Below are 12,122 nucleotides of genomic sequence, written 5' to 3'. Positions count from 1 at the left end.
ATAATATTACATTTTAAACACAAATGACCGAGAAAATGAAAGAACTGACATGGCCTACTTCCTACCTTAATATTAGCTCTTTTCAAGAATTCTTATTTGTGTAAAAATTATCTAATTAGATCGGAGAAGTTAACCACAATTTTTCAAAATTAGCCAAAAGGCAATTTACAACTATATTTTTCATGGTAAACCTTAAGGGTATAGGATGCCCTGAGTTACCAATAGTAAAAAAATATATAACAATTTTACATTTAAAATTTAAAGATTTAAATTGAAAATTATTTTTCTCATCTTTTCCCCATGTCTTAAAATTCTAAACTTTCTGCATGTTTTCTAGTATGCATAATATATTAGTATAGTAAGGCATGTATAATTGATTTTTTAAAATTATGAACAATTCTATATTAAAAGTACATGGATTAGTATATCTTATCAAAATAGTTTGGAGATCACTTTCTAAGTGATGATGCTCCGACCCACAAAGCAGTTGGCCCACCTCCTTAACTGATCACTGTTGCTATCACTTTTTGAAGGAAATGGATATCCCATTCTTTCTGAGTACTCTTTTCTTTCACCCTCCCATAGATATACTCAGGTACCATGGCTCATGGTTCTCTCCACAATAAGCACTCTGGCACCCCCTTTAGAACATGGTATTAAATATAAGAATGTAATAGAAATAAGACTTCTGAGTTCCTGATGACATATTGGAGACAAAGAAATAGGAGGTAAAGTTCTCCCAAATTAATACATTAGAGAGCATAAAGTCAGGGATGAAGCCAAAAAATCTTCAAAAGCAGATCAACTCAAAGACTGTGATGGGTAAAAGAGAGAAATAAATACGTTGTATAATCTAAGGCATTCTACGGTAGGGAAAGGCACTCTGATTTGCAGTTGAATAGAGATACACATAACATATCTATCCTGTTGTTAGATCACATTATTGGAAATATGTTAACACAATGCGGTGAATTGGTGTAAAACAAACTATGTTATAATGTAGCAATCTTATCCATTCATCTCTGTTGTATTCATGGCTAGAAGACGAAAAACGAATTACATTACACATTCATGGTTTTCATGTTACCCCTCTGTTACTCTTTAATCACATAACAATTGTCTTTTCATGAATCTAGAAGCTATTAACATTAACATTGTCATTCTTTAGGCCAAGGCTCTGCTTTGGGATGTTTGATTTCTTCCTTTTCCTCTTGGCAGATTCTAAATCCCCTTAAGCCCACCCACGCCTTATCCCCCACCTCCAAGGAAGCAGCCTCCAGGGACAGCTGCCCCCCCACAAAGGATGCTGAATGTTATGTTTGTCCAACCTCTTACTAACCTCCAGATCCAAGCCCACTGCAAGCTGGGTCTTTCATGTTTATTTAGAATTACTATTTCTCGAGGACACTAAAAGTTATTCTTGACACACCAAAGTCCAAATTTATGCTTCCATTATTTTCCCCTACAGCTGTGGCCCCTGTCACCTTGAGATGATTTTAGTCTCAATCTCTTTGGACCATAAGAGGATCCTGAGAGTCTGCAGATAGGTGGGTCAGAAAGTCATTGTTATGGAAAACCAACAACATTGTATGGCTTTGCTATTGTTCTGAAGAATATAATGAAAATACTACCCAGGTCCATATTCTAATACATACAAGACTAAAGACTGCTGACTCTTTCATTACAAACTGTTAGCCCATCTCTGTGCTTTATAGACTATCCTTACTTCTATGGTGATGATTGCCCTTGTGTCTGATAGAGCAACAAGATTCTTGACCTTCTTATCTGTCAATGCTCCTGTCCTTATAGTCTCAAAAGCCAAGAGGCATAAGCATTTTTACTCTTTCTTTTTGATATTTGCAACTATCCTGAACTCAAGAATGCCTGATAATATTTTTAGGGGCCTCCTGTCATCTCAGAAAGAGATATAAATTACTTTATCCAAGAAAATAAGTACTAGCATATCAGTTTTTTATAAGAAACCAGCAACAAGCTAATAATTAGCTACATAGTTTCTACCTGTCCACACTCCCTATCCTTTTTTTGTCTTATGAATTTGTATTTTATTTTCTAGCAAAGGAAAGTGCACAAATAAGCAATTCATGGGTCTGGAATGCATGCATGTATTTTATCAAAATATATGGATAATTCAAATTTCATTACACCTTTACAGGATACATTGATGAAAGTGGCTACTGATCAAGAGTTGAAGATGAATTCTGAAAATACCTTTCTCTTCTATTTTTTCCAAAATGTATCTTTCTGTGGAGCAACAGTTACTTAAGTATATTTCTCACATATTCATGTTTATCTGCTTTGGAAAACTGAAGCATGGGATGGATAAGAATAAGTTAGAATATCTCACACTTTTTGTTCACTGGGACCAATGGAAACAGGAAAAGAACTGAAGCTTGATGCACTAATCATAGGTTGAGTCTATATAATAATATCCAACAGTAAGGTCTAAAGGTTTTAAGGTGTTTAAATAAGAATAGATGACTTTTCAGAAAACCAAAAGATATTTCTTGAGGTCTACTGTGGGTGCCATTTAACACGCTTAGGCTTCTGAAGGACAGAGCATTTGCCACTGGAAGAGTGACAAGTACAGCAGACAAGCACAGATTGCTCAGGTTTGTAAGATTAACATGGAGAAGCAGGAAACTGAGAGAGAACAGAAGAGCAAAGGAAGCTAACAACACTCTAACTTACTTGTAATAACAGATTTCATAGCCTGTCCGTACCCAGGCAGGTCTACCAAGAAGAGCCTCCTTCACAGAATACAGAGTTGGCTGCATCCCTACACAAAATAAAGGCAGGATTAATCCATTAGGTGGGGGGTGGGGGAATAGAAAAGGAGAGCTGTGGTAGGTTGAATAATGGCCCTCAAAGATACCCAGGTCTTAATCCATGGAAGCTGTATATCAACCTTATATGACAAAAGGGACTTTGTAGATATGGTTAAATTAAGTATCTTGAGATGGGGAGATTATCCTGGTGGGCCCTAAATTCAATCACACATGTCTTTCCAAGAGGGAGCTAGAGGGAGGTTTGACTACAGAGGAAAAGCAATGTGGCCGAAGCAGAGAGATTTGAAGATGTTATGCAGCTGACTTTGAAGATGGAGGAAAGGGCCATGAGCCAAGGAATGTGAGGAACATATCTCTAAAAGCTGGAAAAGGAAAGGAAACAAATAATCCCCTAGAATGTCCAGAGGAAGCATGGCCTTTCCAACGCCTTGACTTAAGACCAGTGAAACTGACTTGGGACTTGTGGACTCCAGAACTGTAAGAGAATATATTTGTCTTCTTTGAAGCCACAAAATGTGTGACAATTTGTTACAGCCGCTGCATCAAGTGAATACAAGAGCCAAGGCTCACCTTTTCTCTTTCTATACCAGCAAGAGTCTATTTAATCAGTACAAAATAGAGGTAATGTCCTATGCCTGGACCTGGAGCTACGGGGAATATTTTTTCCTTACTCAGAGCCACTAATACATTAGTATGTGAGCCAGCAATAACATGCAGAATTTCCCATTTCTAGAAACATTCAAAATAAATATGGGCTACTAGTCAGTCACTGTCCCTTGAACGCCCCCTCTAAAAGTGCCACAGGTATTCAGGAGAATTTAAACTTTCTCCAGAGTTTTCTGAGAGTGTAACTCGGTGTTGTCCAATGGAATTGTGCCGTTTGCCTGTCTGTGACAAATATCAACAGATCAGTACATTTGCTTCTATGGGTTTTAGGAGGTGGAGAGAAGGAATAAATGAGAGGGCTCACTGGCCTCAAAAAGTTCAAGGTGGGACAAGGGAGGCAGGAAGTGGCGGAAAGTTATGTGAGGTATTAACATTTCATAGCACAGGGAGAGTTTCAAGCTTCCCCTCCCATAGTAGCAATTTACCATACATTGGCGGCCGTCTTGCCATACCTGGCAACCAAAACATGTCAGCCCGACTTCAAACCCTCTGCAACCCAAGCAGGGCTTCTGATAATAATTCAAGCACTCAAAAGTGACATCATTTTTGGTGTTATTGAGACAGTCTCTATTTCCCAAGAGCTCATACCGTAATTGAACTGGCTGTTGGCCTTCTCACAGTTGATAATGTTGAAGCGATAAGGGACCGCATCCCTCATACCGCTCACCTTGAAGTAGAACCACTGCTGGTGCTGCGTGCTATTCACATCAGCATTGATCAGTAAGTCGTACTCCAACCTGCAAAGACAGAAGCAAGATCAAAGGGTTAAAAGCCTTTAAGAGAACTTCCAACACTGAGAAATCTACACATCTCAGGTTCTGGATGATAGATGTAAGATCCAGGATCTTGGTTGGCTGGTAAGTTATAGTTATAATCCTTATCTCACAATGTTGGACAGAGGCTTTGGAAACTTAAGGAGGGGGGAGCAGTGTCCTGGTATTAGAAGAGTCAGTTATACAACTATAGCCTATCTTTTTATTAAATGGTAATGAAGTTTCTGTCCAGCTGGAAAAATGCAAGTGTGCTATATCCCAGAGAAAATGTGGTCACATCTGGTTGGATATGCCATTACTATTTGATGTTAGACATGACTTTTGAGCATCAGTCTCCTCAAATGAAAAATAGAAATAGTGTCTAGGGACTTCCCTGGTGGCACAGTGGTTAAAAATCCGCCTGCCAATGCAGGGGACATGGGTTCGAGCCCTGGTCGGGGAAGATCCCACATGCCACAGAACAACTAAGACCATGCGCCACAACTACTGAGCCTGTGCTCTAGAGCCTGCGAGCCACAACTACTGTGCCTGCGTGCCACAACTACTGAAGCCCGTGCGCCTAGAGCCCATGCTCCACAACAAAGAGAAGCCACCGCAATGAGAAGCCCGCACACTGAAATGAAGTGTAATCCCCCACTGGCCGCAACTAGAGAAAGCCCGCACGCAGCAACAAAGATCCAACACAGCCGTAGATAAATTAATTAATTAATTAAAAAAAAAGAAATGGTGCCTAAACTTGCAGTACTGTTTGTAAAGATTGAGTAGTATAATATATGTAAATCCCCAGCAAGGCAACAAACATGAATTAGACTAGCAATGAAAGATTTGTCTGTTTGTTTTTTCCCTTTTTAACTGATTTAGTTTACATGAAGTAAAGTACACAGATCTTAAATGTACAGCTCAACGAGTTTAAGCAAATTCATCTGGATACACCTGTGTGACAACTCCCTAGATCAATATGTAGAACAGTTCCAGCACCCCAGAAAGTCCTTAGGTGTCCCCACACAATCACTATGTCTCCAAAAAATTACTTTTTCAAGCTTGAGCAACAGAATTAGCAATAAAGCTTTGACTTAAACATTATCATCAGGATATTTCATTTTCAAAAATATTCTTATCCCATCCCCTTGGCATGCTCTTTGAGTTGCTTTTCTAGAAAGGGCAATGGTTTTGCCCTGATTCGTTCATACTCTCCTACTCTGGCCCTCTGATTAAATGGCAGTGTATAGTGAGATTTGTGGAAGGGGAGAGCTTTGTTGAAGCCGTAGCAGAGCAGATGGTGTCCCACCCCTCCCACCGTCACTATAAGCAACACACTCTAACCACTGAACTCACCATACAATGAATGAAGCTATAGTTGGCACCATAGGGACACCCATGAGAACAATTCCAGGAAGTCTATGACCCTCCAATTGTCTGCTATGCCCACAATGCTCTCTCTAAAAAGTGATCATAAAAAATCCTTGCCTGTAAGTAGGTTTGTTTTCTGTCATTTGACTCTGTCACCCAGACCACAACTGACGAGTTTAGGATTCTACACTCTGGGCAAAGGCAGATATAAAGAGAAAGACCTGAGTAAGGCCAGGAGCTTAGGCACATCCTGGACTGCTCATTTTCCCACTAGGAGATTCCTAATCAGGTCTTCCCTCCTGGATCCTTGGAACTTGATAAATGAAGAGAATAAATAATAAAAGCGGGAGCTGTAGGAAGAAGAAGCTGAGATAGCAAACAAGAAAGAGAAGGAGGCTGAGGAGGAATCTTAACATGCCTGCCTTTCCCTTCTCCATACCAAACAGCTCCACTTGTATTTGTTATATGTTGGGCTTCCTTGAAATATTTCACGTACCAAAAAAAATGACTTACCACTCACCACGTCCCAAAAAGGGAAAACTTCGAAAATGTCTCCTTGGAGGGGAATACAAAACAGGGCTGAGCCATACTGAGTATGGCCCCTGCAGCTTTCCTTACTTACTCACGCACTTGGATGGCTTTGCGAAGATTTCCAGACTCAAACTTGGAGAAGAACCGTAAGCAGTCAGAAGTCGTGTCTTGCAAAGGCCTGTAATGAAATAGAGAACCTTTGAACATAGGACTTATTGCTATTCTTGGGCACAGTTTAACATTTCTTAGAGGTAAGCTTTCTCTTACAGATCTTTAACCCGAATTTTCACTGTGTTGATTTTAGGAGAAGGAATGTATTATTAACTTAAAATATTCTTATGCTCGTGCCATTAAAAGGATATTCTATACTCCCATCCCCCTCATTCCACTGATGTTCAAGACCACCTACCAAGGCTCATCTAGACTGAAGACAACTTTATTTATAATATCGCTTGGCTGGATGAGCCTCCGGACATCCTCAAATATTTTGATCCTGGAAAGGAAAATTGAAAACATTTTAAGGGTTGGCCCTCACTCCTTACCCCATTCATCCTATGGTCATGTGAGAAGGGCCTTGGGACTCATCAGAGAATTATGAAAGAAAAATGTAATCATGAGCCAACCTTGAGCTGAATGAGTACAAAAAGCACCACCCCTCCTTCCTTTTCTTCTTTACCAAAAAATAAAACTACACTGAGCAGTAGGAATGTAGGAAGCAGTGATGCCAGATTTTCGTTTTAGGAGGATTCTCTACTCAAAGGAGTTTTGTCAAGAGCATTTGGGCTGAGGGACTTTGAAGCCTCTGGTTGTGTGAATAAGAGGGCCCTCTGCACTAAGACACTTTTGAAGGAGACATTAGGATTGCTGATGGTCTGGGAGGCTCCAATAAGCCTTCGAATTCTTGTGTCATTTATAGTCCTTGGTTCTGTTTGCTCCAGAAGACTATGGTCAATCTTCTCTCTGAGAAACACCAATATCTGGGAGACTTAAGTAAGAGGGAGGAAGGATACCTAAGGGATATTTCAGATTCCCTCCTGGAATTTCTGATCCAGGTCTCTGGGGCGGGGAGGGGTAGGAGAAGGGGGAGGGAAGGTCAAAATGAGGCCTAGACTCAGGGGAAAGATGTCCTGTCCAGTGGGGAGCTGTTGCTGGGCCAGCCCCTGTGGTGTGTCTCTCAGGAACTTGAGCATGGACATAAGGTCAGAGGGGTGAGGTCAGAGATGTCAGCCAGGAGACCAAGTGGAAGCAGTTCTTGGGATCCACCATCAATTTGCTGATGAACTTGCTAACAGTTAAGAAAACTTACTGCTATGCACACTTTGCTCCATAGACTTAGTGTATGCATACTTAGTATATTTTCTGGGAAAATAGTTTTCTCCTTGAGTTCAGTAATTTTCTTTTTAATCTCGCTATGCCTATCCAAAGGCAAAGCTCCGTTTCATGCATCCTGGGAATAATCCATCACACAACATTTCTTCCCTGCAGGATGCATTTTTTTTTTTCCTTACAATCCTCAGTGATGCAGCAAAACTATTCCCCAAGCCAAGTCAGGTTCTATAAGGTTGGGACTGTGGGATGGAGGTCCACCACCTCCTCTCATTAACAAGAGATCAGATTCCAGTTTGCAGTAAATGAGAAAAGTGATCCCAAATAATCCATACTTGTTTTTTCCTGAGAACCTTCCCTTAAGGAATGATCCCAGTATTTGGAGAAAGTGGATAATCTTTCCCTTTTGTAGGATTTGCAATGGATACGGGCTAAGGGGTTGCATTAGAATCGTCTAAGAAATTCTTTTTGTGGAAACACATGTCTACCGCCACCCTACCCTTGGCTCTGAAATGTCCTAGTAGGGAGGCAAGCTTGTATATTTGGCGAAAATTTCCTTAAGGTATTTTGTTTGTTTTTTTTTTTGGTCGGGGGGTACACGGGCCTCTCACTGTTGTGGCCTCTCCTGTTGCGGAGCACAGGCTTCGGACGTGCAGGCCCAGCGGCCATGGCTCACGGGCCCAGCCACTCCGCAGCATGTGGGATCTTCCCGGACCGGGGCATGAACTCGTGTCCCCTGCATCGGCAGGCAGACTCTCAACCACGGCGCCACCGGGGAAGCCCTCCTTAAGGCTTTTAACATGCTGCTGACTAATGCTCACTTTCCTGAAGATAAGAGAATTATCTGTACAAACCATTCTACCTACAAAAATACTAAAGAAGAAAAAATATATATAGCTCCCAAGTTAGTAGCACCATCACCTTTGGACTCCACATTTACGTTCCAACATGGACTGGGCAGAGAGAGGTGGACAATGCCCCCAGAAATCAGGAAATGCCATCACTGTGAAGTCAGACACAGATCTGGTTCTTCTAGCTTTGGCCATATAAAGATAGGGGTCATGGAAGGCGATATGCGTCCGATGTGTCTGCAGGAGCTTATCTATTAATTCAGCAGTTTCTCTAGGTCTAGTGGAATTGGAAAAGGAGGCACTTATCCTTGGGCAGGAAATCGCATCTATGTCCCAAGCATCCTCTTTGAAGGACGCCTGAACGTCTGAGATTTCACTTCCGGAAGAACCTATCCCAAGACCATTGGATTGTGCATTTCGGTATGGGTTCACTCCAGGTCCTTTTTTGGAGGTTAGATGTATGTTGGACCTCCCCATCTTCACTCTGCTCAGAAGGGAGGTCTGGACAGGGACTCCTCTTTCTTGTCCCCAGGAGATTTGGTCCTTATTCAGGCAAAGCCCTTTTGGGGAGGCAGCAGTCAGAACGTGGTGGTGACTGGCACACCGAGTCTCGTCCAAGTTCAAACCACCTCCAGGGTTGGGCTCCAGTGCCTGCAGGTTAAAAGTGGAAAAGAAGACGTCAGTGTTTCTGTCCAAGTAGAGAATACAATCTGATCCCTGTCCTCACTCTCTGGGCACAGAGCTAAGCATACATCCTGTGCACTGGAAAACTTTTTCCAAAGTCAGTCAAGGAAAGACTAAGCTTCAAGAGTCAAAGAAATGGCAGAATCCTAGAAACGCACACGTGGAAGGGGCATTTGGTGGGTCTAGTATGAGTCTATGCAGTACATGAAAGCCTCCTACAACACCCCCAAACATTTACAGCCTGCTTGAATGACTCATTTACAGAAACTTCCCTGTATCCCAAGGTGGTTCCTTTTATCTGAGGATCATTCTGATTGTTGAAGAAAAATTCTTTTTTACTCTGAATTAAAATTTCCTTCCCTGAAACTTTTACCCACCAATGCCTTTCTGCTTTCTAGAGTGAAATACAATGTGTCAGCTCCCTTCTATAAGTGACTTAGTGTGTACCCTTAGATATGGCCAAATTCATGGTTTATTAAGAATCATAAGAAAATAATGGAGGTCCAAAAGCAGGTCTAAATTTTGGTGGGAGCAACAGCAGAAGAAGCAGCAGCAACCAACCACTGGATTAACATGACCAGGTATAAGGTGCTTGATTTGTTTCTGCTAACAACGAAACCCTAGAATCAGGCTGGTCACCTTCAGAAAGCCATCTCATACAACCATCCCACTCTCACAAGAGAACGATTAAATCACCATGAATTTTCACTTGCTTTCCCAGGACATGAGAGTAAGGCACCTTGCCCACCAGACAACAGGCAGCAATGTGAACCTTCATCCTACTTCCTTCCGAGGTGATGGGTGTCAGATTGTATTGATAGGACCCTTGCATGCATCCTATCTCTGCCACCTTCTCATATTTTTGTTTAGCCTTTTACTTCCCTCTCAGAAAGATCCCAGAAGCAGAATGCTAAAGATGAGCAATGTTTTCCATCTGGAGGCCAGTTTGGATGCCCAGGGTCTGCAAAGAACCCATTAGCATCACCGAGGAGTAGAACCACGGCATACATTCTACCTCAAAACTGCAGGAGAGCTCAAGACACATCGCCTCATATTGCATCAGTTCCTCTTCAGGTCGATCAAGACCAGGTTTGGAGCTCAGCTTGTTCACATCTGTTTCCAAGTCATCATCCTACAATGGCACATTCAAAAAATATGTTACAATCAGGAGAGCCATCCTGAGAAATATCGAGACAAGCTACAGATGGGACTTTTCAGAATCCTGGGACACGGTTTCCTTGCCTCCAAGTTATAGTGCTAGCCTAGTCAAGGATAATTTAATATGTAAGGTTGTATTTTTTAAATACTAAGAAAGATTATAATTTTTCTCAGTGTTCATGTTAGTATTTATCAGCCTTCATCATAAATAATTTATGTAAAATGAGATGAACTATGTAAACAATGAAGCACAATACCAAAGAATTGTTTTTATCTCATCACCACTGTCTTTGCCATAACTGTAACTGTTGTACCTATTCATCTATCTACCTATTTAGGTCACTCTTTTCACAAACGTTTAATGAGCCCCTACTATGAGTGGACACTCTCCTAGGTACTAAAGACTCATTGATAATTGAACAGACCAAGGTCCATGATTCCATAGAACTTGCCTTCTAGTGAGAAAAGGAAGACAGTAAGAAAGCAAACAAATGAGCAAGGTAACTTCGAACAGTGATAAATGTCATGGGAAGAATGAGAGGTGGTGAAGTGATTGTGAGTGAGGCTGGGGTACAAAGAAGCTAAGGAGGTCCCTTTTTTTTTTTTTTTTTTTGCAGTACATGCGTCTCTCACTGTTGTGGCCTCTCCCATTGTGGAGCACAGGCTCTGGACGCGCAGGCTCAGCAGCCATGGTTCACGGGCCCAGCCGCTCCGCGGCATGTGGGATCTTCCTGGACCAGGGCACGAACCCGTGTGCCCTGCATCGGCAGGCGGACTCTCAACCACTGAGCCACCAGGGAAGCCCGGAGGACACATTTTAACAATAACAGCCAAAAAGGCAAAGACTTGGGGGAAGAAATTACTAACAGAAAAAGAAAAAAAAAAAGCAACTTAAATTTGCTTACAGAAAGAAGGTGGCTGAATGTATACACTCATATACAAGAATTCATACATATAACTGAATCACTGTTGTATAGCAGAAATTAACACATTATAAATCAATTATACTTCAATAAAATAAATTAAAAAAAATTTTTTTAATAGAAAGTGGCTGACGCATAAAGAATAAGAGGAAGACTGTAGGAGTCAAGATTCCATACGCAGGGATGATGCTGAGCCTTCCAGGCTCTGGGGAGGAGGTCGTAACCTCCTACTATACCTGTATCCCTTTGTACATTTAAAAGTTTACCGAGGGCTTCCCTGGTGGCGCAGTGGTTGAGAGTCCGCCTGCCAATGCAGGGGACACGGGTTCATGCCCCGGTCCGTGAGGATCCCACATGCCGCGGAGCGGCTGGGCCCGTGGGCCATGGCTGCTGGGCCTGCGCATCCGGGGCCTGTGCTCTGCAACGGGAGAGGCCACAGCAGTGAGAGGCCCACGTACCGCAAAAAAAATAAAAAAATTTTAAAAAAATAAAAGTTTACCGAGTCACCACCAGCCTTTTCTTCACTGGGATGAATAATACCAGACCTTTTATTTCTTCTAGATCATCATTTCATAATAGTTTAACAGTGATGGTGACTCTCCTCCAAACACTTCTGTATTTTTCAAAGGTTATAGAATGTTACAGAGAAAGGACATAGTTCAATCTCTTCATCTTTCTGTGCCTCTCCCAGATCAAGTTTCCCTAATAAAATGGGGGGCGGGGAATCCACCCTATATTTTAGGAATCTATTTTGTTAGTTAAGGAAAATCCTGATAGTCCTGAAAGCCTGGCTCATTCTTCCTGAAATCAAATAAATGTGGAAAATAAATGTTATATTCCTGGGCTTCCCTGGTGGCGCAGTGGTTAAGAATCTGCCTGCCAGTGCAGGGGACATGGGTTCAAGCCCTGGTCCGGGAATATACCACAATCCCCGGAACAACTAAGTCTGTGCGCCACAACTACTGAGCCTGTGCTCTAGAGCCTGTGAGCCACAGCTACTGAAGCCTGCACACTTAGAACCTGTGCTCCTCAACAAGAGAAGCCACCACAATG

The 12,122-nt window shown here is 41.9% G+C and overlaps 1 protein-coding gene across 1 annotated transcript in view; it reads right to left on the bottom strand.

Annotated features, from left to right (window-relative positions):
• Positions 1-12,122, bottom strand: part of AGBL1 (AGBL carboxypeptidase 1) — a 707,098-nt gene that overhangs the window by 587,610 nt on the left and 107,366 nt on the right. The window contains exons 8-13 of the mRNA XM_060096125.1: positions 10,004-10,120; positions 8,375-8,955; positions 6,537-6,620; positions 6,219-6,305; positions 4,062-4,210; positions 2,710-2,797 (exon numbers count right to left, since the gene is read on the bottom strand). Coding sequence (XP_059952108.1) covers positions 2,710-2,797; positions 4,062-4,210; positions 6,219-6,305; positions 6,537-6,620; positions 8,375-8,955; positions 10,004-10,120 — 1,106 coding nt within the window. The remainder of the gene's footprint in view (positions 1-2,709; positions 2,798-4,061; positions 4,211-6,218; positions 6,306-6,536; positions 6,621-8,374; positions 8,956-10,003; positions 10,121-12,122) is intronic.

Source organism: Mesoplodon densirostris, chromosome 4 (assembly GCF_025265405.1).
Source record: "Mesoplodon densirostris isolate mMesDen1 chromosome 4, mMesDen1 primary haplotype, whole genome shotgun sequence".
In the NCBI taxonomy this organism is placed as follows: Eukaryota; Metazoa; Chordata; class Mammalia; order Artiodactyla; family Ziphiidae; genus Mesoplodon; species Mesoplodon densirostris.
The sequence above is the reverse complement of the archived record's forward strand: the minus strand, read 5'-3'. Positions and strand labels throughout refer to the sequence as shown.